Raw genomic sequence first — 25,356 nt, 5'->3', positions numbered from 1 at the left:
GTAGGTATCTTAGTGCCTTTTTTTAATTGATGTTTGCCATGAGCACGTTTTACTTAACCCTTTTTTAGGATTCATAGATGTGCATACAGACGTTTTTCAGCTCCAGCCGAGCTGTCATTCCACCACGCCAGCCTTGGTGATTTGCAAGTATTTGCCAGGTGGGATCACTTAGAGGCCAACACTTGGATTTTTGTCGTGGTAGAAGCACATGGAACTGCACAGAAATACTTTGGCTGTTCCAGATCATGGAGCTGTACTTGGTAGCTGCCCCTGCCCCAGGGATCTGGAGCCACAGACCTCAAAGGACTTCACAAAAGCAGCATTTCCAGCAGCTCCCGCCTACACCAGTGGGATGCAGGGTGCACCAGTAATACAGCTCTTGCCAAAACTTTCTGCCGTAAGGAGCATTTATGGACTCAGGCCCTTAGTTACTTCTCTTCATGAAATTTTCAAATATTTGCAATTGCTTTCCCACAGTCAGGATCTATTTCCTGTGAGATCTGCCCAAGCAAGCATTCTGTCTGGAGATTAATTTCAAACATGTTGTGGATAAACTAGAGTTAATTTTTTCTTCAGGTCCTTGCTCCTAAAATATAGCTAATGTTTTTTTAATAAAAATAAGATGCAGTCTAATAATTCTTGCACATAATTTAATCCCCTTCTGCTGTATTTGTAAAATTACCCCTTTTATCTAATGTTGTCAGTTTTACTATTAACACTGGGCACATTAGATGTTTTTACGTCTTGATTTTTTTTTACTTTAACAAAAAGTGAATTTATTATAAGCAACGTGTTTTCAAAATCCTTCCATTAGCCACAGAGCCTGGTGTTACATGGCTTCACCTTGCAGCCTTTGAAACCAGGGGACAGGGTCATTTGCATTTTTATTAAATCATCATTTACACCCCCCTTTAAACTGTGTTTTAGGCCTTGGGTTGTCCTTGTCCAGCCCTAACGATGCAATGAGACATTGCTATTGCTTGTTTGCCAGGCACGCAGGCTGGAGCAGTGGAAATGCTGCAGTATTTTGGGTGGCCGCTGTGGGAAGGGTTTTTTGATGTTTCTTGTGTTTCACAAGGGAGTTTGGCCCAGTGAACCCAACCCTGTGCTTTTGCACAAGGTGTTGCTTGTGTAAAGGTGGCTGCTAGTGGGAGGAAGGACAGGCATGTTAACAAATTTGGGCCCAAATGGCTGTTCAAACCCAGAGCTGAGAAAGCAGCAGGTAAATAACACCTAATTGTTCCCTATTTTATAGCACACAAATACGACTTTGGCATTGTCTATCACCAATTTAATCTGTTCCGCTTCTGAGGGAAGAATTGTTGGATCCAAAGAATACTTACTAGGCTTTTTTTGTATGGAAATAGCTTGCTAAAGCAAATACTAGTAGGTGTCCTGTCAACAGAGGATTTTAGGACTTCAGTGCTGACAGAAGCACGTCACCTGCCCTCTGCTGCTGGTGCTGCCGGTTACTGGCTGGACTCTGCACATTTAGGAACTGGGTTTGGACAGTGCCTCTGTTCGTGTAGCTGCCTTGGATGTGCATCACCTTACCTGTACATTTTTAAGGTAAATTGCCAATGAAACAATGTTTTCCTTAATATAGGAGATAAATGTGCCTGTGTCCAATGGAACTGAAAGAGCTGGAAAAAATAAAATATTGGAGCAGGTCATTTTCCTTCAAAATCAATAGATTTCTTGTCTCTACAATAGGTAAAAGGACTGAGTCCCTCTGCCTGGTGCTCTGATGGAGAACAGTAGTCAGCTGTGGTTGAAAATCTGTTTCCCTCAATGATGAAAACAATGTTATCCATAGGCATGTAGATGTACAAGACAGCTTCTACATGTCTAGGCTTAAATTACTGCAGTTTATCGCTTGGAGAAATGCAAATTCCGTTTGGCAAAGTTTACAGCAGTTAAACACAGGGCCAGCTGTAGGCAGTCTAAGTATGGAAATCTTCAAGTTGTAAAAATAACAAAAGGTAAAATTAGAACAAATATGAAAGGATGTATAAACCATGCCTCGTTAAGTAATTTCCAAAGTGTATTCAATTAAAATATTGATCTACTCTAATGAAAATTCATTCTCTGCTCTTGAGCAAGCAGCAGAGAAATGAAATACAGTATCTTTCATTAGCAACAATCCATAAAATATGCATGTACATGCAAGTACGTCAGGATTATTTTTCTTTGTGAAGTGAAGCCACTATTTATTTTGCCTGATATACAAAATGTGCCTGTCCTACAGGTTAAGCAAATAGAGATGATGTTTTGCACAAAAGTGCAAAATTAAGTAATTATTACAACCTGGACCTACTTTGGAGTAAGATTACCACATGCATTTCTACATTTCTACCAGACTCAGACTTTGTACCCAGCCATAAAAATAGGGCCAGAGGCAAATTTTAAATCAGAAAGTGCTACTTCCCATTCCTCCAGTTTTAAACACATTGCAGCAAAAAACAGGTAAGCAAATGCGCAAACATGTTCTGCACTGGCTAAACGGTGCAGGTGATTTTAAACCTACGACCCAACTAGCTGCAACAGTCTAGTGTGGAAGGGATTAGTCCAGATGCTATTTCAGCAAGTGCTGGAGCTGGAAAAAAAAAAAAAAAAAAAAAATCTTTTATCAGTACCTGCAAGCAGGAGAAACCTCCTGTTTTAGTTACTGAGTCCACCTAAATGATAAGCACAGGTACCCCAACAATAATAATAATAATCATGTTTTGAGATCCATAATAATAAATTTTTACCTATTTGCTAAGTTTTAAGTTTTTACTAACCAGCTGTATGGTACCCAGACCCTGAGGTGAGTGTTTGCAGTGGGCAGGGCAAGGGAATAGTTCCAGCTCAGAAGGGATGCTGTAAGCAACAGCAGCTGGTCACACCTGTCGCCTGAGCTGGGGAGGTGATGACATGCGTGCCTTGCAGTGTCTGCTGTCAGTGCTTAGGTCTGTTTGTGCACTTGCAAATTGAAGGAGAAGAAAATTAAACAAGTGGCATGCCTGTTTCTCACGTTCAAATTTCTCAGGGTGTTCAGCAAGCTGTAATCAAGGCAAAACTGAGGAAGAACATGATATTAGATAAAATATCTTATCGTGCTTTCCTAATAAAACTAAATTTTCATGTATCTATTTATATATACTTCTGCCTGCACTCACCACCATAAAGTGAGCTTCAGTTTAATAAAACTTCAGTATTTATAAATGAAAGGGCTCATATTTCATACAGAGGCATCGCTGAAGAGCTGGGATGGAATGATCTGGTGTGGTAATGAAAATGTAAATAAGAGGAAATAAGATATACGTGCCAAAAGGCAAGGGCAGATGAGGAGGGACAGTCTCCTTTTTTACCACTGATGGTACTGTGGTTAAAGGGGGTCAGAGAATGGAAGAAAAAGGTTTAAAAGAGCTGACTTCAGAGAAAACACTGAAAGGAAAACAAATAATAACAAAAAAGTCTTTTGGGAGGGTGGCTACTATTGAGTTGGACATGATCCATTTGCAGAGAAAAGCAGTTTGTGCCCTTGGGTCTCCAGCGGCAGGTGCCTCCTGCCCTACAGTATGTGCTGCCCTCTGGACGGTGGCCAGGGACGAGGAGGGATGAGCAGGGACACTGCTGGAGGGAAACCTTGGAATTTGGGATGCCAACGGAGAAAAGCTTAGATGTAAATGTTGGATGAACACAAGGGAGGGAATGTTTGATCTGCAAGGCCTATTAATGTGAAGTAGTTAGTCTTAAAATAAGACTTATCTTTAAAAACATATATTATCATGAAACACTGTGGAAAATAGCTCTTTGTTGGCAAGTGATAGACAAAATAACCTGATAGGGTTTTTTTATTTATTTTCTGTGGCGAGGCTCCAAGATACATCCAGGGCTGCTCTGTTGCACTGGGGCATGTTCCACTGAAGGAACAATTTCTACCACTTGCAGAGTGTGTTTACTGGAACAAAGTTGTTCTGGTATCATTTTGAGTGTCCCCTTGGCCAGATCTAAAGCTGCACAAGATTCTTTTTTGTGAAGTTTCAAAATATTGCCCTTGGGAAAGTAAGAGGAAGCAGATGAAAGGATTAACCCACAGGGAACCGTCAGATCCTCTTCAGAGGCAGAGATTAATGTTGGTCTGGAATAGAGAATGGAAGGGAAAAAATATAGCATCCCTTTGAAAGGGATGAATTTTTCATAATTTCCTTTCTGCGGTTTGTTATAAAGGAAAGAGCCACATTTCTCAGCATGGGAAATAGAATTAAATCTACAACAATAATCTGGCTTATTTTTAATATAGAAATATCTGCCCTGTGGGACCAAAGCTCATGAACTGATTGTTGGAAAAAACTATTCTTGCAGGACAAGCTGAAGAAGATGAATTGCACTCTTTTGAAATAATGATTCATTGAACGAGGCCAGTATTGTCAAAAGACAATATATCATTATTAAATTACAATGTAATATTTTATTCAAGAATGTTTTGGAAAAATTATTCCAAGACCCTAATTTTGAGTCTGCTCATATAAAGGACATCTGGATAAGACAAAGAACTATGAGTTCTGAGCTGTAATTCTGCAGATTTTGTTCAAACGTGTCATGGTGCTATAGAGCAAGTTTTCCATGAGAAAGACCTTTTTCTTTAATGATTTGGCTTTTAGGATACTAACACAAATTCCAGTAAGTATTTTGGAAAACTGGTTGCTTAAGGAGGAGGTGGGGAAATTAAAAAAAAAAGGCAAATAAAGCACTGACAAAAAAATTAGTCATATCAAAATATTTTGCAGAGTGTGACTTCTTAGTTGGATCTTTCCTGTCACTAGAAACCATGTAAACTTCCATATTGTAGAAGCATAAATAAACCCAAGTATGAGAGTAATCCACTAGGCTGGCTTTCCTCATTTCCCTCATCACTTACACGAGGTTGCATAGATTATTTTTATTCCCTCTCTCTGTTGAATTATATTATAGGATATAAAGACTAGATGGTGAGTTTTTTATGGTTTTATTTTACATTAACTGAAGTTGTAAAGAACTTCAGAGTGACTCAAGCAATATGAAATGTCAGTGAAAATCTGTGTATGAGCAGAGAAAGGCTCAGAGCCTAATTTATTTATATACTGCACAGCACAAAATGCATGGTTTCCTGTGGAAACCCAAAGTTACAGTCAGGGTCATGTGTAAACTGCTTATTGCATCAGGAGACAACAGGGAAATGCAAGAGAGGAGTCTGGGTTTACGTGTGTTTTGTAAAGGGGTTTAGGTAACTTGCAGTCAACCAAAGGTAAACAGAAAGGTAGTTCTTATACAATGTACAGATAAGTAATGAGTTTCCCTAATCTGGTCCTCTTCTGAATGGATTCCCTCTCATTTTTTCAACCACTTATTCCCCTTCCCTCATTTTAAGGAATTTCATACCCATTTTTTTTCTTTCTACCGCTTCTTACGCATTCCTTCATTTTGTGGTATGTGTTTTCTTTTAAAGAAAATGTCTTCTTCCCCTTACTTCACATTATCTGTTTTTTTTTTTCCTGTAGCAGCATCCTTTTCCACCTCCTTTCCTCTAACAGGAGCTATAATTTCTACACTCTTCGTTTTCCCGTTGTGTGGAGAAGGTGGCTCCTTCGGGCCACTTGCCAGTGTTCAGTAATTTTGTTCTGCATCATAAATGGTTGTGATAGTCTCGTTCTGTCTCATGCTATTACAGTCTCTTACCTTTATTTCCTTTCTGTGCAAGGGACCTTGAGCACAGTGCTCAGGAACGTATTTTCTCTGCTGAGGCCCCACAGATGCTGACTGTGAAGCTCCAGACACAGTGGATTAGGAGGCTGGCCAAATCCACCAGTATTTCAAACTGGTTTCTTAATATCGAAACAAGGAACCAACGTTAATTAACCCTTATCACTCACTAATGTGTGTCTTCCCTTAATAGTGTTCATATGTATGTACAGAATTAATTAAATTATGAAAATATGGCTTTAGCCTGGTCTGGTTTTCCCCTGAGCCTTTCTGCCATTCAGGGTGATGACATTTCCTTGCATATTTCTGATGAAAACTTTGTCTTTCTGTAGGAATTACTATATTGTACTTGAGCCAAATAACCTGAAATATTTTTGCTGACCATGAATTGTGTGGGTTTGACAATGAGGGGGGTGTTATTTTTTATGTCAAGCAGCTTTTGGATGTAGATGGGACTTTCATATCAGCTGAAACCTGAATCTGGTCCTTGAGATTCAGAGAATCTAAAATTGACATACACTAATCGTCTGTATATATTTGGGTATTACATACACTGCTGGGGAAATGAGCTTTACAGGTTAAAAACATGCATCAAAAAAGAGGTGAGATTATGGTAATATAGGATGTGATATACCCTGAGTATTTTTCTTCCTTGTGGGAGAACATTCTCTTGAATAAAATGCACATAAGTATTTTTCATTTCTTATCTGTTATCCCAAAAAGTCCACATAAATGCAGGTTGGATTCATTCCAGATTCAGCAACCGTCACATCATTTGAATTTCTCCTAGGATTAACTTGACCTTTAGTATCTCTATAGCAAGCTTTTCGCTTAGCACTCAGAAGAGTTTCCTTCACTGTTTACCCTCGAAGTAATGTCGTTGTCTAATATGCTTAAGCATGTCTGCTCTCTCACTTCTGTTTGCACAGCCTTCTCTAAAGCTAGTACTTTGAAAGGCCTATCCCTCCACACTGTTTCAATATTTAAATAAGAAATGCCTGGTGTTGCCTTTTGGAGCAATGTATCTGCTGCCTGCCCTTCTGTTCTCACCACCAGTTTCAGCTTTGTGAACAGGGAACTAATTGGTAGCCCAGTAAGAACAGTGAGCTATTGCTGTACTCATACAGCTTTTATTTTGCTTTCAAGAGGTTGAAAAGTTACACAGATTGGTTCTGTTGATGGTTTCTTTTTTCCCCCGTTACTCTTGAAATCCAGTCTGGCCTATTCATCATGTTAACAGAGCAAAGGTAACAAAATAAATATTTTCCTGTCTTCTCTTTCAGATAAGATTGAAGATGAATTAGAAATGACTACAGTGTGCCACAGGCCCGAAGGACTGGAACAGCTGGAAGCACAAACCAATTTCACCAAAAGAGAACTTCAAGTGCTTTACAGAGGATTTAAAAATGTAAGAATACTGCAGTGAACTGAGTCTAGTATGTACGTGCCCCCCAGCCTCAACAGCTCAGCTGCATTTCGTATCATTCCCCTGCTAAACATTAGTAGTTTTGTGCTAGATGTCCTCTACCACAGCAAAATGAGCACAATCTGCCTCTCCATCTAATATTTATGATTCTGTAATCTGCCTAAAACTCGGTTTGGATGAATATGTGGCACATAATATTCTCATTAAATTTGTTTCCCAAATGTCAATAAGCACACTGCAATTTCCTCAACTGTGCCACTACTTCAAGATAACCTGAAAATATTTTAATGGTTACTTATTTAATTCTTGCTGTCAGTTCCCCATGTTCAAATATGAGATGTACTGGTTGTGTATGATTAGCTGCCCAGGATGACTTTTTTTTTATCCTTTCTCTAGCTGGCGAGATCTTGCTCTTGTAGTAGGATATTAGTAGAGCACATTAGGACTATAAGGTCCTACATAAGTAGGAAATAAGGCTGGATTGGCAGGAGCCAAAATAAATCAGAAGTTACCAAGACTGAAGAGACAAGAGAGGCTACAGATTTAGGTGAAAGCAGGAAACATGCCAGTTGGCATGACTGCATGCACCGAACAGCACCGTGCTCATCCTTGTGAACCACTGTTCCAGCCACGTTCTCCGTGGTAGCAGGGAGTCTATGGCTCCATGAGCCACAGCTTCTAGGTCAGCTGCTGCTGCTGCTGCTTCTTGGGGACTCATCATAATAAATAGAAACAGCAAATTTTGAGGCTACATGGAGCAGATGTTTTAGGGACCTTGAAGAATGAATACTCATTACATGGTTGCCTGAGGGTCTGGATTCAGTCACCCAGGTGGTTCGCGCCAGCTGATATTTTTATGATGATTAATAGATTGGTATCAAGCTAGCTCAATAAACACAGTGTGGTTTTTAAGTTGTCTTGCAGGACAGCTCCAGCATTTCAGCTCCGGCCACAGTGAAAAGCTGATATTTCTGGGAAAGAAAAAGTCAGGGCTATTGGGTGAAAACTTGCCAAAAGAAAGCTGAGCTACCTTAAATATAGGCAGTGTTCAGGGAAACCTGCTGGACATTGAGAAGGGCCTTTCTTTTTTACTGTCTTTGGTTTTTTCTTTGATTCTTGAGATCTGATTGAATCACATCTCCAGTGGGTATTTGACTCCTCCAAGGAGTCTGGTGGTTTCATCCTTTATTTCACCACTCACCTAAGTGGGCTAAGGCACAGTTCAGCTTTCTCTATTTTTCTGTTTGGTGCATGTGTTGTATTTGTATAACCTTTGCTGTACAGAGGAGGTGATTTCATGTGTAAAGTTTTCCAAGCACTGAAGACTAATATTCTGAAACCTCTTTGTGCTTTGGGCAGTCAGCAAGAAATTGTATGGCTTTTGAGACGGAACTTGACAGGTGAACATACAATATAATGTGACACGACTGCCTACAGTGGGAGACTAAACTCGGAGAGTTCTTAACTGCTGTGTTGTGCTAAGATCTTTGAAATGCCTTCTGTATTGCTGTGTTTGGTGGGCATCCCATGGGGGAGAGCACCTCTGTGCTGAGAGGAGTTGTTGGCTGTGCCAGCAGCTACAATGCAGAGCAGAGAGGCAGCCTTTGCAGCACTCAGCAAACGGAGCATTTACCTCTTGCCTCTCACAGTTTTGCTATCGCTTTTCAGTACAGGGGCATTACCTCCCAGGGCAAGTTTGATAGACACGTACATTTAACTTGTGACCTAAACCCTTTCCTAAGATCTCACTGAAGTTCTCGGTATTAATTGGCAGTGCTGGCAAGATCTTGTTTTGTATCAGGTTGTTAAGACAAAGCAATCTGTTTTTCTCCAGCTGCTATGCACACAATATGCATGAAGGTTTAATATCTAAGGTTTAAACTGAAATGAAAGGGCAGCTTTAGCATTTGTAGCTTGTAAATCATGGTTTCAATGGGATGAGTAATTATGCACAGCCGGCAAACTGACTCAGCTGTTACCATGTTCGCTATTGTACCGAACCGTCTGCTTTTTGGGATGATGTTACAGTGCCATCTGGAGATTCAAAATCCCCGTGGGAATAGTCATTCTCCTTTTTCACTGAGAGCAAACAGTAAGTACAAGCCAGATTGCACAGGTCCTGTTTAATCATAAGGCAGCACCTGGATAATCACAGAGCAATTTACAGGCACTTGCAATGGACACGGAGAGAACGAGGCCCCGCTCAGCCTGGCTGCACTCACAGGCACTGGGGGTTCCAGGTTCTCCACTGTGGATGGTGTTTGGCCTAAGGCAGTTCAACACAGCCTGGGGCAGCCTCTGGACTGGTGTCCTGGCTGACCAGGGTCCTAATATTCAGTACTACTTATTCCTGTTCTTTCTTCATCTCCAAAATCTGTTGTCCCACTCCCCCCAAACTCCTGAGTCTCTTCCCAGTGTGTCACTGGTCAGGTCTGGTGTTTCTGCACCAGACTGATGGAGGCTTCCACTAAATTCAGACCCTTTGTAGCTCCAGAAAAGCAGAGCACGCTAACCAGGGAAGTGTCCCTTGCTGCCTGGCCAAATGTCCCCTCCCTCTTTGCCTTCAGCTTTCTTTTCCAGTTGTGAAGGGGTGCTGTCTGCCAACATCTCTTGATGCTAGAACCAAAAGTTCACTTCTGTCTATCAGTTCTCCCTGTCCCGGGTTTCATTCTTCATTATGGGGAATATTCTGGTTTGCACCTTGGAGTTAGCTGCTGTCAGACTGGAGCCAGAATAACGTAAAGCAATTGCTTTGTGATTCTTTTGGCTGTGGTTCTGCAAAAGCAAGGTAACAGAGACAGCACAGACCAGAAGAACCTTTGGTGGATCTTGCTTTGGTTTAACTTAACACAATAAAATGTGAACCCTCCTGTCTATAAATACATCAGGAGAGAGAACTGTTTGAGCTAAAAGGCAATATTGGCACAGGAACAAAATGGCCATGAATAGGCACAGGCTGGAATTAGAAGAAAGTTTCCACTCCCCAAAGGAGTAAAGTTCAGGGAACAGTTATGGAATGGGAGGGAGGAGAACAAGAAACTATTTCTAAGATGAAAATTGATAAATTGATGGCTAATGAAATGACCAGCAGTGACAGAAGCTTGAGCTCAGTAATTCAATAGTTCCCATTTAGACCATGTTTCTAGTGATGTATATTCTTTAGAGTTGAGTACATAGATTTAAAAGGATTGGGATTTTTATAGGATTTTTTTCTCCATTCAAGGGGGGGTCTGTGTTCTTAGGGAAATGGTTGTTAGCTGCAAGGGATAATTTTCTAATACTAAATCAGAAAACAGGCGCAACCCAAATAACTGAGGGGCTGTTGGAGACATATCTTACTTTAATGTGAATACTCTAGCAGATCTGTAATGGAGTGTAGTATGAGATGCAATAATCTGTAACAACTCATGTGTTTTGGACATTAAAGCAAGCAGTACAAGCAAGGTAGAAATGTTTTGATACTTTTAATAATCCCCAAAATATCTCCAAATTGGGAGAATATAGTGAGGGCAACAAAATCCATGGGATGCATGAGTGCTTAGAGATGCAAATCTGGATTGTGCATCCTGAAGGAGAATACGTTAGTTTGTCTGTAGTCAGCTAACTTAATACCTCTAGTTTAGCAAAATGTGACCTCCCCACAGTACTCCTTTTCATGTTATGGCCAAGTTAGCTGAGAACAGTCTGATAGGCAGCTTTTGTTTAGCTCCACTTCAGTTCCCCTCCTGATCCCTGCTTGTCCGCATTACACATCTTTGAAAGCAATCTATGAAGTTAATTTCTAATACCAGCAGAAGAAAGCCCAGCAAGTGCAACTTCTGCTTGCCTTCTTTTTGGTTGGAGGTTTTTTGTTGGTTTTTTGTTTTGGTTTTTGGTTTTTTAATGTGGATTCAGCTTTTTTATGGTTTAGTATTTTAAAAGAAGTCTGAGAGGGCACATTCAAATGCATGACTCGTGGGGTCAGTGTCAACACTCTATAGTTAACTTTCTGAAAATAAGGGGTTGTTTCTGTGCATGACAATACAAAAAATGTTTACTGTTCTTGTTAGACATTTTAAAAGAATTTGTAAGTCAAAGAAATGAGGTGATTGCCTGAAATCTAGCCCCCTACCACTGAAGGAAGGCCTTACACATGTTATGGTGAAGGGCAGTGCTTTTTCATACTGCCAAGAAATTTTTCTTGAATGAGTAAACCTTTTGTTATCTTCAGTGGAATTTAAACTGATGCTAAGCTTACCTGCTCCTTTCCACAAGAGAGATTTCTTTTGAGTCAGCTGAATTAAGTAGTACTATAGCACTAATGAGGCCTCTTGAGCATTATTTGGCTCTTGTAAAAACAAAACTGTGATCAATTAAGTGCAAATGAATTGATAGTAGCATATGTGGCTGAAACCAATCCAGTTATGGAAAGCCAAACAGGCTGATCAATGTCGGCACTGCCTCTCCCCAGCACTCCTGGAGGTTTGATGCAAGCTTTCATTTGGCTTCCAGATGGAGCATCAGAAGCAATAAGGATCATGTGGAAATTCAGGAAATTTAATCAGGCACAATGGCCAAAACGGCTACAGGAGACCATGCCTTTCTGAGGAGACTGTGTGCTGCAGCAGCCTGCCCTTTGCAGACTTACTCTTCATTCTCAGGGTTGCTAGAGGTGGGCTGGAGCTCTTAATAAACACAGGCTATTAATATAGCATAGAAGAGACACAAGGGACTCTGCGACTGTGGAAAGTATAGAGAAAATAATGATCAGTCCCTACATTCATAATCTATCTTTAAGCATGTGTAGTGATGGTTCTTAGTGAATATAATGGTTGTATTTATCAAGATGAGAGAAAGAAATACGTCTGCACTTAGTGTGCTTGTCCAGTAGCTCTATGCTGGAAAGGATGGTGTGCTCTGCTAGGTTTAGTTTTAAAAAGAATGACAATTTGAAGTTCTGCAAAGGCCCAGTGTGGATCTTGGAACAGTAGCGCTGCAGTGACCAAGGAGAAAATCTCTACCCAAAATTGGCTGTTGATAAGGTTCTTGGTCTGACCTGTAATTAAAAGATACCATAAATAAAGATCAGATTATTTATTTAATGTAATCAGTTTATTTATTTAATGTACATCAAAATACAGGCTTTAGGAAACATGAACTTTGGGAGAATACTTCTATGGTAGCTGTTACCTTCTAACAATTATTCGTCTTTTAGTGATTTCTAGCTTATTGGAAGTGGCATGGACAGATGAAAAAGTAACCACTTTTCTCATGACAAAGAAACCAGGCAATGGCTGTTTTATGAGGAGCTTTGGAACATTTTGAGGATACTCCTCTAACTAGGAATTTTGCTGTACAGAATTAGAAAGTTTTGTTAGTTCTGTCTATAAATGAAAAAACAAGATCTGGTTCTGCAGCTGCTGGCTTTGGGTACCCTAGTTAGTCTGTTTATCCCCTCGCTGTGGAACAGTCCTTGAATCCTGACACTGGAGAAGGGGCAGCTGCAGAGAGGTCAAGACCACAGTGCCAGATTTAGGTTTTATTAAACATGACCAGTGGAACAGCAGTTGTCAGGACATGAAGACACAGACTACAAGATAACTGCAGGGCTTTTCAAGGAATAAATTATCCTTTAGTTAGCTCAAATCTCTCCCAAATCGCTGATGGTTTTTCTACCCAGATGGTGGGTAGAAGACAGCAGGATTTCTTCTGCATTGGAGCAATGAACTTAGATCTAATCACTCTAATTTCAATAGCAAACAGGTATGTGATTAAGGAACTACCTCATTGTCACCTGAGGTACCCCTCCTTGCTCTCCTTCCATGACTTGCACAGGATAAAGTGATTTCTCTTGTTAGTTCTGTCCTGTTCCATGGTTTAGTGAATGCACATAAGCAGTGGGTGATGCTGGCAGATTAGAGGCTTGGAAAAAAATGCCTTTTTTCCTTTATAGGCTTGTCATAGTGGAAGAATTTCCTGTCAAAGTCCTTTTTGTTCTTAAAAGGTACCTAAAGAACTCATCAATAAATAAGGCATAGACTTGAATCTTCCTCCAGCTTTTTGTGTCACCAGTTCAAAGGGATTTTCTTAGACTTCCCAAGTTTACTCATCTCAAATTCAACAACCTGTAATGCTACCAGAATAAGCATTTGTCTGTCTTGGATCTGCAGAGCAGAGTGTAACATGCAATGTGTGTATGTGTCTATGGAAGCTCCAGGCTGCCAGCAGTGAGTAATTATAGCAGTACTGGTGCCTGCCCTGTTTTGCAAACTTGACCAGGGCCACCATACGCACTCCCGAGACTGCTCTTTAATGAAATCCAGACCAAGCACAGAGTTATAGAGAGGTTAGGAGATGCAGAGAAGCAACAGTCAAAGGATGCTTGGTTCCTTCTGTGCTTTTCAGGGTGGGATGCTTCATCCTGGAAAAGAGATAACGAAGGAAAGATCCACAGAATCACAAGTAGCAGGTAGAAAAAGCCTTGGGATCAATTGCTTGCTCGTTCTATTACAGGAATTCAGGGCTATCAGGCAAGGTGGTAGGAGTCAGGTTCCAAAAATTGAAAGCTGGTGATTCCTTGTGCAAAGGGCTATAGACCTGTGAAACTCCTTGCAGAAGGACATGTATTAAGATGAGACAGCAGTCAGTGTGACACAGAAAGTGGACTGCATGAAGAGAGTATACTGCCAGTAACTGATCAACTTTCTTGATCCCAAATCTGGCATTCAGCTTAATTGTAAGCATCAAACCAAGATATATGCACCAGTTTTGTAAGACACTGTGTTAGCCAACTCGAGATAATCCATCTTCAGCATCTTTTACCAGGAGTGACAGTGTTCTTGCTCCCTTTTCCCTCCGTGTGACACACTGCCTCAGCTGGCGCTGAGGAATTTACATTGCTGTGAATGGAGTCAAACGCTTGCAGCGGAGGACAGACCTGTGGTGTCTCTGCCAGATGGTAATTCCTGAAAGTGGGAGAAAGCTGGCTTCTCTGTGGCTATGATTCTGTGCTCTGTGAATAAGGATCAGTGCCATGGTTATTTTATTGGTTTGCTCTGGTTTCATTTTCAAAATTGGTTAATAGGCAAATCTGTGAGGAAGAGTGTCATCAACTGGGGAATATTTTATATAACTGAAACCTGCATGTAGTCAGGTAGCAGTGCCTGAGGCTCGCTGTGATACTCAAACACATGTTATAACAGCACTGAGCTGGTGGGGAGACTGGTAAAGCACCATAGCCAAGCTAAATTTGCTCTTGAACTTTACTTGAATTGCCCAAGTAGTTTAAGATGGGGGAAAAAAAGAGTTGAAAGTAAGGAAACAGGACTCACAAGACAGACAATTCTTGTGCTGCTTTTCACCCATCTCTTCCATTGCCTGTGGCCCTGCATCCTGCTGGGTAAGATCTGAGGGCATCAGTCCAGGTATCACTTACCAGGGTATAAAGCCCCTGGGGGCCCAGCTCCTCATACCTGTCAGGTCTCCCTCTTCATGGGTGCTGTCTAGACTCTGCAAATGTGCCCAGGGAGCACCTTCTATCCCAGAATACCATAGCAGCTTGGATTTTGCTCAGCTGTAGCGAAGCCCTCCAGGCAGAGATCCCCTTTTCCCTCCCTGAATGCCACCCCATGGAGCTAGTTAGTTACTAGGGCAGGAAGTTCAGGGCACAAAATCTGCCTCCGTCCTCCTAATTGTTTGCCCTTATCTGAAGCAACCAAAAGCGAAATTCCTTACATTCCAGTACCAGAGCTTAAAAATAAAATAACCCCACAGGCTGCCAGCTATAGAAAATTTGCATGGGCACAGTCTGGTTTCGTAGAAGTGTATGGAAGACTAAGAAGATAAACAGGTTAAAAATGATCTAATAGTTTTCAGCCTAAAACTAATGCTTGTTTGTAACGGCTTACTGGTATAGTATGTGCCATTAGCTTCCATGGAGCTGGTGACAGGTATCTGGCTACAGTCTTCTGCTGAGAGTTAACGTATTTGTATCTGTGGAGGCATCGGACAGGGAAGTGTTAGCTGGCACTGACATTATTTGTAATTATTAGATGAAAGCTTCATATGACAGAAGGCATGAGCTGCCTTTCTAGGCCATCCTATAAAACAGTGATCAAACACTGCTGAAAACACTATTAGAAATGTCAATAATGGTGAACCAAGTCTATGAGATGCTTAAGATGAAACTGCAGTCTGAATTATTTTAATTTCTTCAGCTGCATAGCCTATGCATCCAGAGCACTGTGAGAACAGGAATGTGATTTGTTTAATTGTTCTCTTCGGGCTTGTAGAGTTTTGCAAATGAACCTTTACAGAGCTGTGTTTTTACTTTTTTTTCTTTCTTTCTTTCTTTCTTTTTTGGTTTTCTAACAGGAATGTCCTAGTGGGGTTGTTAATGAAGAAACATTCAAACAGATCTATGCACAGTTTTTTCCTCATGGAGGTAAGCAGAGTACTTTGTGTCTGGCAGGTTTACTGAAGCATGCCTTAACATCCATTACTGCTAGCTGGCTGCAAAACTACTTCAGATAATCTGTGTAAGAAATGTGAATTGAGCTTAAGCTTTGCAGGATCTTAAACAGAAACACAAACATCAAGGTAATAAAATTAAGTTAGGACCTTTGAATAGTTATGTCACAAGAATACTGACAAACCCACATTAAATGTTGTCCCTAGCTGTCAGCTTTTTATTCCCCAAGTCCAAAATAGAAATGGGATTTAGGGGGGGGGGGGGGGGGGTTATCCTGACTTTCTGGATGGCAGAAAGCTAAATCATTTCCCTTCAGTGTGTCTTGCTTCCCTGCTTGGACTGCTGTGCATGTAGTATCTAGCTCAGAAGAGTCCCAGACCTCATTTTTTGCCTGCAAATTAATCAAAACCTCCCTAAAATTCTTAAAGCAGTTCTTAGTTGATGTCTGAACTCCTAGCTACCTGAAAAGGTAATTTTTGGTGTTTGTGTGACTTAGGCAGGGTCATGTCACGTATTGGAATATTAAAATATTGTATTAAACTTCTCAAATAAGGTATGTTCTTGCCTTTTAAACACATCAAGAATTATGCTCTTCGAAGTCAGTATGATCCTAATGGGATACTGTTCTCAAATTGAAAGAAATGAGCCATGGTTTTAAGTGGCTTTTTAGTAAAAGATTCAGTGTGCAAGGCTTTCCTAGATATGTTCCACTCTGCAGAGCAGCACTGATTGTGAAATGGTGACTGATGTTTCTGCAAGAGTGTATGTGTGCGTTTACTTTAAGTCATTAACAAGTGGGTTTTCAACTAAACGTCAAGATAAAACACGGTATGGTTATGTTTTACAATGCATGTGATCTCAAAACTGTGCACCTATAAAAAGTTTACATTAACTTTCAATATGGACTTGATTTCCTATTGTGGTTGCTTTTGGTTTTGTTATAAAAAGCAACTAATCAATTTTTTTTAACAAAGATGCAAAAATTTCAGCTTTTATAATCTTAACGTGTTTCTGGATGTGTTTTGTATTTTCAACCTAAGTTCCAGTAAGTCCAAGAAACTATTTACCCCAACTAGCTTGTTTAAGTGACACACCTCACATGACTCCTTCCTTCCCATGTATGAAAAACAACCAGGCACAGAAACTTCTTTTCATGGATAAATAACTTTTTTCCCCTCTACTAAGGCTGACAAATACTTGCCTTTTTTGTGTGTCTCATTCCCTTAAAATGTGATTCTCCCTTGGTTAATGATGATGGTAGTAAAACCGTGCTTAATAATAAATCAGTTTAACAGCAGATGTTATTTCGTATTTTACACTGTTTTCTTTCACTTGGTTTCCAAACTGTTTGTAGAACATTAGCATCATAAATGTGAGAGTTCAGATTCCTCAGAGATTTTTTCACTTTTATGGCTCTCTGTACAGATAAACTTGTACATCCCAGAGGTAGTAAAGTAGCTCTGAATTATAAAAACTTTGTGCACTGTCATCCCAGGCTTGTGATATTTTTTTTACATAGGACTCCTAACCTTGACATGATTTCATTTTTTTTTTAATCTGTCATCAAATGATACTAGTGATGTAGTATTTCTTAATGTACATCATACCTCTAATTTAGTATGTTTAGTTTGTTGTTTGTTTAGCTTAATAGAAGCTTTGAGTAGGACTCTCCCGTAAGTAATTCTGTGGTTTTCTTCTGGAGCTGTTTTATTTCAGAATCCTTTTCTTAAAAATGTAGTAGACAATTATTTTTTCCTACAGCCCAGCATATGCTGTCCTTATGGATGACAGTAACTTAAGTATTTGATTTTTCTGTGGAGTTAGACTTTTCTGTATTTGAATTATGAGAAAATTTTTCACCATTTCCTAGAGACCAGAGTAAAGAGATGCTGGATCATTCCACCTGACTGCCTGCATAGCCCAGGGCACCAGGCTTCCCCTCAATACCCATGTGCTGAGTATGAAGACTCAGGCTTGACCAATGCTTTGTGTTAGAGGCAAAGAATAGAAGAGACCAAAAAAATGTGTGGTTGCTGGAATATCAACGAATAATTGAGGGAAAATAATGTCAGTTGCTTCCATCTTGAAAAGTTGGGCTTTAGTAATACAAAGAGCAATGTGAGTTGCCTGCAGAGCAGAGAACAGGCCAGTGAAGGTCTTAAGGTCAAACACCTATTTGATTTTCTTCTGCATACCGTTACTGCTCTTCCCAGTGAACAGCCATCCTTCATGTGGCCGTAGAAACTGCGGTCAATAGAAAAGATTTTCTAAAACCAGCAGTTTGATTCAAAAAATATGCCTCTGAAGACATTGCTCTTTAACAGTCATGGGCCAAACTCAAGTTACTGGGACTAGACCCTTCTGAAGTTGGGAGGTCCCTGAGGATCTCTGCCATATCCCACACAAAGCAAAAAGGTAGAGGAGGGAAGCACACATGCTGCAATCCCTCTCTGGTGCTTTTGCTGCATTTCCCACCAGAGCTAATACTCCGTTTGCCCCAGAGGCACTCTTGGGTGGGTTTTTTTGGTTTGCTCGTTCTTTCAAGTACAGCCCCATAATCCAAATCATTTCTACTGTAATAAAAGCTTTTACATTTCAAGGCTGTTATAAGGGAGGGCGTGGGGATTATGCAAGTCAATGTTAACATTTACTAGTTCGTAGAATATCTGGCAATGCTACAAGGCTGGGTTTTGTACAAAAGGAAAATAAGCTCATGAATGTTGTTTAGAGCCATTAGTGTAAAATGAACTGTTGTACCAATCAGTGCACTTTGTGTTTTTCAGATGCTAGCATGTATGCACATTATCTCTTTAACGCATTTGACACTGCACAAAATGGCTCAGTGAAGTTTGAGGTAATTGTTTTGCATCCTTATTTGCCCCTTTCTCAGTTTTGTGGGTTTTAAGCTTTTCCATCCATCCTTCATTGTAAGGACTTGCTGGATTATGGGCCAGAGGTTTCAGTCTAGAATTAGTTGATAATTTAAAGTGTATTTCACTTTAGTTCATGCAGATGGAGTTACATATTTTCTTTCACTACAGAAACATATAGATCATGTTAGTATCACAGCGAGAAAGATTACGTAGCAGAGACGAGTGGTCAAGGACAGTCCCATATAAAAAGAGATAAGTGGCACAGATAATTTGGATGCCAAAGGAAAGCCATCTTGTGTCTTCTGCAGTCATGTATTGCATGATTAAGTTGTTATACATGTATGTTCCTGGAATAGGGGGGGGTTAAGCTTATTTGATATATTGAACAAGCATCTTGGATACTTGGTGTCCAATGGAGACTAACTAAATCCACCCTTTAACTAAAAGGCCTGTGGCTATCGCTACACATAGCCATACTTCAAGCTCACAACATAACTAGGAGTGCAGCAAAGGGATTTGTTAAGTCATAGACTTCTGGAGGATGAACTTCATAGTTTTGAAGACAGTTTACTGTGATCATAAAACCAGAAATCATAGGCAGTCTTGCCTTTGCTGTCAAATGGACAAGTACTCTGGTAATTTCAAATGGACCGAACAATTTTTTCATTTACCAAATGTAAAATAGGATTGTTATCATATGTATACGTGCATGTCTGTAGCAGTGGCTGCAGTGGGAGTTTTGCATATGGCAGCTACTCAGTAGTTAGAGGCTTCCAGAAACCTAAGCAGACTGAGAGAAAAGAAAATGCTTAGATAAGTATTTAAAAAAAAAAAAAAAAAAAAAGTGCTGAGCTTTTCTTTCTGGCAAACCTGTTTCTTTAGCAGCTGTCAAACATAAGCATTCTGTCCCATTTTTTGTGTTGTTCAGCAAATTCAAATTCCTCTGAGCCTTGGCAAAAAGGAGCAAAGATTTCTAAGAAGTGATGCGCAGCCCCATGCAGAGCTAATGGAGATAGCATAGGAAGGACTAAGTACATTAGATGAGGTGTCAGGAACTGTATAGCTCTGTTATCTTGAAGCCCTGCCTGCACTAATAAATCCCTGGGGCAATGCTGTTTACAGTGCTTGAGCCACCATGCAGTGTAAACAATAAATCAAAGCTACAGAAAGCAAGAACTCTACTGTAAACAAAAAATACAATTGAAATGCTGTGTCCCAGGCTGAGTAATTAGTGGTGGGATTGCATCTGGTCAAATCTGACAGATTTTGCCAGAGAAAAAAACCTGCAGCTCCCTGTGTTTTGAGGAGTTTGGGATCTCTCCATCTCTTGTAAGGTGGGCACAGAAAAAATGCTGGATTTTCCTCCTTCACCAGCACCCTAGGTGGGGATGTAAGAAAGCATCAGCTCCTATTTCCACAGTTAGAGTCCAGCTGTGTTTAACCAGGCAGTGGCAATCCGAGTGACTCTTCCTTGTAGCAGAACATTTCTAGGAGGGGAATGGCCACTGGAGTATCTTGGCAGTGCTTAAAAACCAGACATGTTTTGCTATGCTTATGTTTGTGCAGTGTTTAAAATATGACAGATTTGGATGGGTGTCCCAGCTTCTGGCCTTGAGCATGCTGCGCTTCTCCTGGCAAGTCCGAGGAGCCAGAGCAGCCACTCTCCTATTGCCTTCAGGATCTACGTCTGTCTTGGACTGGATCTGCTCTTAGTCCCATGCTGGTTTCACAACCCTTACCTCAGGACTAGTAGAGTTTATGGCTGCAGCACCGGTTAGGCCTTCCTGCCCCTCTGGCCTTGCCAAGCTGCCTAACCCGTATCATAAGCTTGGCTTTTACACTGGCTGCAGTTGAGTACTTGAGGACTTTTTTGATTTTCCTGGTTACCTCATACACGTTTATTAGTGTGACAGTACTCAATTCATCTTAGCAGATGCTACATCCATTGAGTCGTCAGAGAGGACATATTTTTGGAAAAGGAAGTCAGAAGAGATTGATAACCATATGCTCTATCCTAACAAGATAAGTCTTTTGACTAGCATTATATAAAGAAAATGACTTAGAAAAGGCTGTTATGAAAATTCATGCTTCTCTCTGCCTCAAACCAGGATTTTGTGATGGCATTGTCCATTCTGTTGCGGGGAACTGTTCACGAAAAGCTGAGATGGACGTTTAATCTGTATGACATAAATAAGGATGGCTATATAAACAAGGAGGTAAGGCTGTATCTGACAAATGTGGTTGACTTCTGAAGAGAGCTGACTGGTTTCTGTTGCAGAGCACAATTAATTTTACATGCAGCTAACTAAATGCAAATCAGACTGGACTTGAGCATTAAGTGCACAGCAATCTTATATTGCATGATGTTGTAGACATATTTTCCTATGTTATAGTGCCTTTAACGGATTGCTTCAGCTAGGAGCAAGATCATAGTTACAGCCACGAACAACACAACCTTTGTGAAGGGAATGGTGGCAATAGCTACTCAGTGAAGTTCAAGGGGGTTCTGGCTGCACTGGGAGGTATGGTATGGGCTCGCCTCCAGCACCACTCCCAAATTCTACATTATCATTTGGTTTTTTTCTTCTTACCTGGTATTGCTTGTTCCCTTTGTGGGAAGCCTTGGTTTTGAGTATGGTAACCTTGAATATTTTGCAAATACATCCTCATCTATCTTCTCAAAACTATTGTGCGTACTGGAGGGTTTGTGGTTGCTGCCACTGGTCATGGAGTTGTGTGGCAGTTTGTGCAAGGTGTGGAGAAGGGCTGGGTTCACAGTGACTGCCATGAAGGTCCCTGGCCCAGGAGGAGGCTGTGGGACAAGGTTGGTGCCACAGTGCTCAGGGCTGAGCACGGCACTTGCAGCCCAGCACTGTCCCCAGCAGCTGCCGTGTCACAGCACACATCCCACAGTGCTGCCTGGCCAGGGCAGGGGAGTGGGCACTGCAGGAGCCTCCAACACGGCTGTGGCGAAGTCATGGCACAGCCAGAAAGAAGCACATGCTTTTTATAGATGAACTTGTGTGTGATGATATGCCTTCATGCACATGTATCAGCATTCTCTCTGCTGCTTTGTAATAGGAGAAGGAGGGTAAAGAAAAGGGCAGTAAAAGAAAGAAATGTGCTACCATTTCTATTAATTGTCCTTTTGTGTTTGTGCTGGCATGCCACTGCTGCAGGAAATGATGGATATCGTAAAGGCAATTTATGATATGATGGGAAAGTACACGTATCCAGTGCTCAAGGAAGATGCACCAAGGCAGCATGTAGAAGTATTCTTCCAGGTACTTGATTTTTGATGTGTATTTTCTTAATACTTGAGCTATGCACCAATATACTTTACTGTAAAGTTAGCCCCAGGTTCAATCCTATGCCCCACTATATATTCCAAAGTAAACTCTAGCAGCCGTTCAGCCTAACACTACAGTGTCTGCTGATTTCCTGGCTCCAAAGGTGTCTCATTTGTCTCTTAGCCCAACTTTTTTCATTGAGAGCTGCCACATCCAGCAGGTCTGAAACCTCTACCCATGTTGCAGCCCCTCTGCATTTCTTCTCTGAACTGCCCATAAAGAAAGACAGGAATATGGGCGTTGGCTTGTGAAGCAGTGAATAAATAAATGTTGCCATTAGAGCAGAGGTTGCTGTGTATGTCAAAGAAGGAATAGTTTGAGGTGACCTCAACAAAAGTCCTTCAAACACTGAAGTAAAGAACTCCTTAGCAATTGGCAAACTTAACCAATGACACTTAGTCTGTAATCTAAGCTTGTGAAGTGCTCTCGGTTTATTCAGGTTGTATCAACTAAAATATAAGTGCAGTGTTATCTATGGAAACAATTTTTTTGTGTTTTATTTCGCAGAAAATGGATAAAAACAAAGATGGTGTTGTAACTTTAGATGAGTTTATTGAATCGTGTCAAGAGGTAAGGACAAAATTATAACTGCAATGAAAGGTCTAGCTCATGCCACAGTGTTTGCTTTCCCTTTGAACAAACTTCAGCAAGATGCTGCTCAGGATCCCAGGTTTCCTTCGCTCTGTGAAAATAACAGCTTCAAGACTGAGTTTCTGGTGGTGCTCTGTGAAGCCTGTGACAGAAACAGCAAAGTAGGTTCAGGCTGATCATGGGAGAGGGCCTCTTTGTTGGCAGTGCTTTTGGTTTCCTGAGTGAAGTACCTGATTCTATAGACAAGCAGATAACTCTAGAGAACACCCATAATGCTCTTAAACATCCTCATTTTTGGGTTGGAGTTTTTTTGAGGGGTGGGGGTTGAGGCTGATATTATCTCTGTGCGCTGCCCCTGGATATCATGAGCAGGTACCATGTTGCTGGAGCTGCCTAGAGCCAAAGGTCTCTCAAAGTTTTGTAATTACAGCACTGACTTATAAAACCAGTTGATGTTTTCATGGTCAAACATTAAAAGCAAGTGCTGTCCGTCATAGCAATGATTTTTATTTATTTATTTCTGGTTTGGAAATAGGCTGCCTCTTTGCAAATTCCTTATGGTAGATTGGTTGTAACAAATATTTGCTGGTATTTTTAGCACTGGCACCAAACCAAGCATCTGCATTAACATGTAATTGCCAAGTGTCTGTTGGCTTAGACTGTAATTAACTATGTGAATGTTTGCTCAGAGATCTCTCTAGTATTTAATCAGTATGATAAGGACCTCTACATTTTAGAAAGTTTATGTTGGTACTAATAATTGCATACCAGCCCTCCTCTGTACTTCACTTACCCTGAAAAAGTCTTCCCTGCACTCCTCCATACCCAAGCGATGGGAAGATGCTCGCTGTGGAGGGCTGGGCTGGCTTCCCGCTGTTTCTGTGTTAAGTCTGGCTCTGGCAACACCCAGATTACTTCTCAGTCAAGGACATGAGGTGGCAAGATCCCTGTTAGCAGATGCACAATACAAGGCTAATTTTTTGCAGTTAATTCGTTCTTGGTCCCTCCTGATTGCTCAGCTTATTTTTGGCCTTGTCTTTAATTTGATCATTTGTGTTGTGTATTTTTCTTCACATTCATAATTTGCCTAGATACATGTGTATGATTAGTTGTCTCATTATTGAAGCAGCTTTGCTTTACTTCTGTTACAGTTTATTTAATCCTCTGCCCTGGTTTGGGTTTGGTTCCCTCTGTTGACATCTTGCACTAGGAGCTGTGCAGACTGATGCACTGACATGTATGGTTCCCTGTCAGATGGGAGCAAACCCTGCAAAGCTACGGTGTCTTGGGTTTTTTCTTTATGAAAATCAAACCAAGTGCACTATGGTCCTTACCACTGCCGTTTCTGAGGATATGGCTCATGGGCTGTGAACTCCTAGCACTGCTTTGGAGAGGGTGATTGGTTTCTCATGCAAGGTGATACCTTGTACTAGTACCCACCAAACTGTGTTAGAAGTGAGATAGATGGATGCAGCCTCAAAATAAGGTCTCTGTCGCATCGCATTCCTCTAAGTTGCTCAGTGTCTAAAATTTTCATGTTACAGCCAAACAGTTATTCTAACTCTTGGAATGACTGAATTCCTGGGGGGCGGGGGGAAATCATCATTATGCTTTTGAATATTACTCTGGTTATTACCTCAAAGTACAATTTTGAGAATTCATAAGAAACTGTTCCAGGATTTCCCTTGTGTGTCTCCGACTTTCTCATTTGGATCTGGAACCCTGAAGGGTCTGAGATTGCATGTGTTTTGGGTTTGAGCTGGTTGTATTTGTGGGATCAAGCGGTCCTTCAAGGCAGCTTGCTTATCAGTTCAAAGTCTGCAGTTTGGTTTGGATTTTTGAAGCGTATTGGCTAAGTACATATTTGTATATTCAGGATCAATGAAATGCAGTTGGGTACTGAAGTCTGAGGGTTCAGTACAGTCACCAGCTCAATGCTGGTGTTTGGTTTTCTGCAGTAAAGCACAGCCCACGCTGAATGTCACGCTTGTGAGGAGATCCTGTGCTTGTGTGCCTCAAACCACCTCAGGCGCCAAAGAAAGAGACTGCTTTGCTGAATCAGGCCCCGATCACTGAATCAATTCCTGCTCATCGTGGGTGAAAAGCATTATGAAAGCAGGGCTGTTGCCTGCAGTAGCAGGTGCAGAGCCCCTCTTGTGCCACACAAAGTTAGAGCTGTGCTTGTCAATGCTGGTTTTATGAAAATATCTTCTCATTGCTTTCAGGACGACAATATCATGCGATCCTTACAGCTCTTTGAGAACGTGATGTAACCATGTCTGGCAAGCGCTGGAGGAGTCAGAGACTTTCTGTGTAACAAAGATCTCCTTTCTGGGTGAAAGCTTTTTACAATTCAGCCATGTTCAGTGTGCGAGGATTTTGTATGACATCTTCAACCAAATGGCAACCGAATGCAGCCGATCCCACCTCCTCTCCCCACGAGTCGTCGGTGGACCTTTGTTTCGTTTTGGAAGCATGTGAATACTTTAAAAAATCCTGACGAGAGAACTGCTGCTCAAAGTTCAATGAGTAATATACAGCGTTGTTTGCTAGGCATAAGTCCTGCTTTTAATCTAGCAAGCTTGATTACATATGATAGCACGTGTTGATAGCTTACTCGGCCATCTATTGCAAGTAAAAAGCTCAGTCTATACTACCATACGGCAAAACATTTTATGAATGCATTGCCGTTAATCTGCTTTGACAAAAGGCAAATCTACCAGGGCTGTCTGTAAAAAAAAAAAAAAAAAAAAAAAAAATAACAGGAGATGTACCTAGGACATTAAGCAGACAGCCCGTGTAGCCAAAATCCCCACGGCAGGGTGGTTGTAACTAGGTGATCTCATAAGTCTGTTCCAGCCTCAACCATTCTGTGATTCTATGACTCTGCAGAGATCCTGCTTCTCCTCTCGCATGCACTGGTGCTGCCGCCACGCTGAG

The 25,356-nt window shown here is 41.0% G+C and overlaps 1 protein-coding gene across 3 annotated transcripts in view; it reads left to right on the top strand.

Moving 5' to 3' along the window:
- The window catches only part of KCNIP1 (potassium voltage-gated channel interacting protein 1), a 436,627-nt gene extending 411,705 nt beyond the window's left edge, over window positions 1-24,922 (top strand). For all 3 annotated transcript variants that reach the window (XM_027779704.2, XM_027779705.2, XM_013295227.3), the window contains exons 2-8: window positions 7,011-7,135; window positions 15,506-15,575; window positions 18,386-18,456; window positions 20,584-20,691; window positions 21,655-21,759; window positions 22,333-22,395; window positions 24,642-24,922. In XM_027779704.2, coding sequence (XP_027635505.1) covers window positions 7,011-7,135; window positions 15,506-15,575; window positions 18,386-18,456; window positions 20,584-20,691; window positions 21,655-21,759; window positions 22,333-22,395; window positions 24,642-24,689 — 590 coding nt within the window. In that variant the 3' untranslated portion in view covers window positions 24,690-24,922. The remainder of the gene's footprint in view (window positions 1-7,010; window positions 7,136-15,505; window positions 15,576-18,385; window positions 18,457-20,583; window positions 20,692-21,654; window positions 21,760-22,332; window positions 22,396-24,641) is intronic.
- Window positions 24,923-25,356: the final 434 nt, after the last annotated feature.

This window comes from Falco peregrinus, chromosome 8 (genome assembly GCF_023634155.1).
Source record: "Falco peregrinus isolate bFalPer1 chromosome 8, bFalPer1.pri, whole genome shotgun sequence".
Classification (NCBI taxonomy): Eukaryota; Metazoa; Chordata; class Aves; order Falconiformes; family Falconidae; genus Falco; species Falco peregrinus.
The sequence above is the reverse complement of the archived record's forward strand: the minus strand, read 5'-3'. Positions and strand labels throughout refer to the sequence as shown.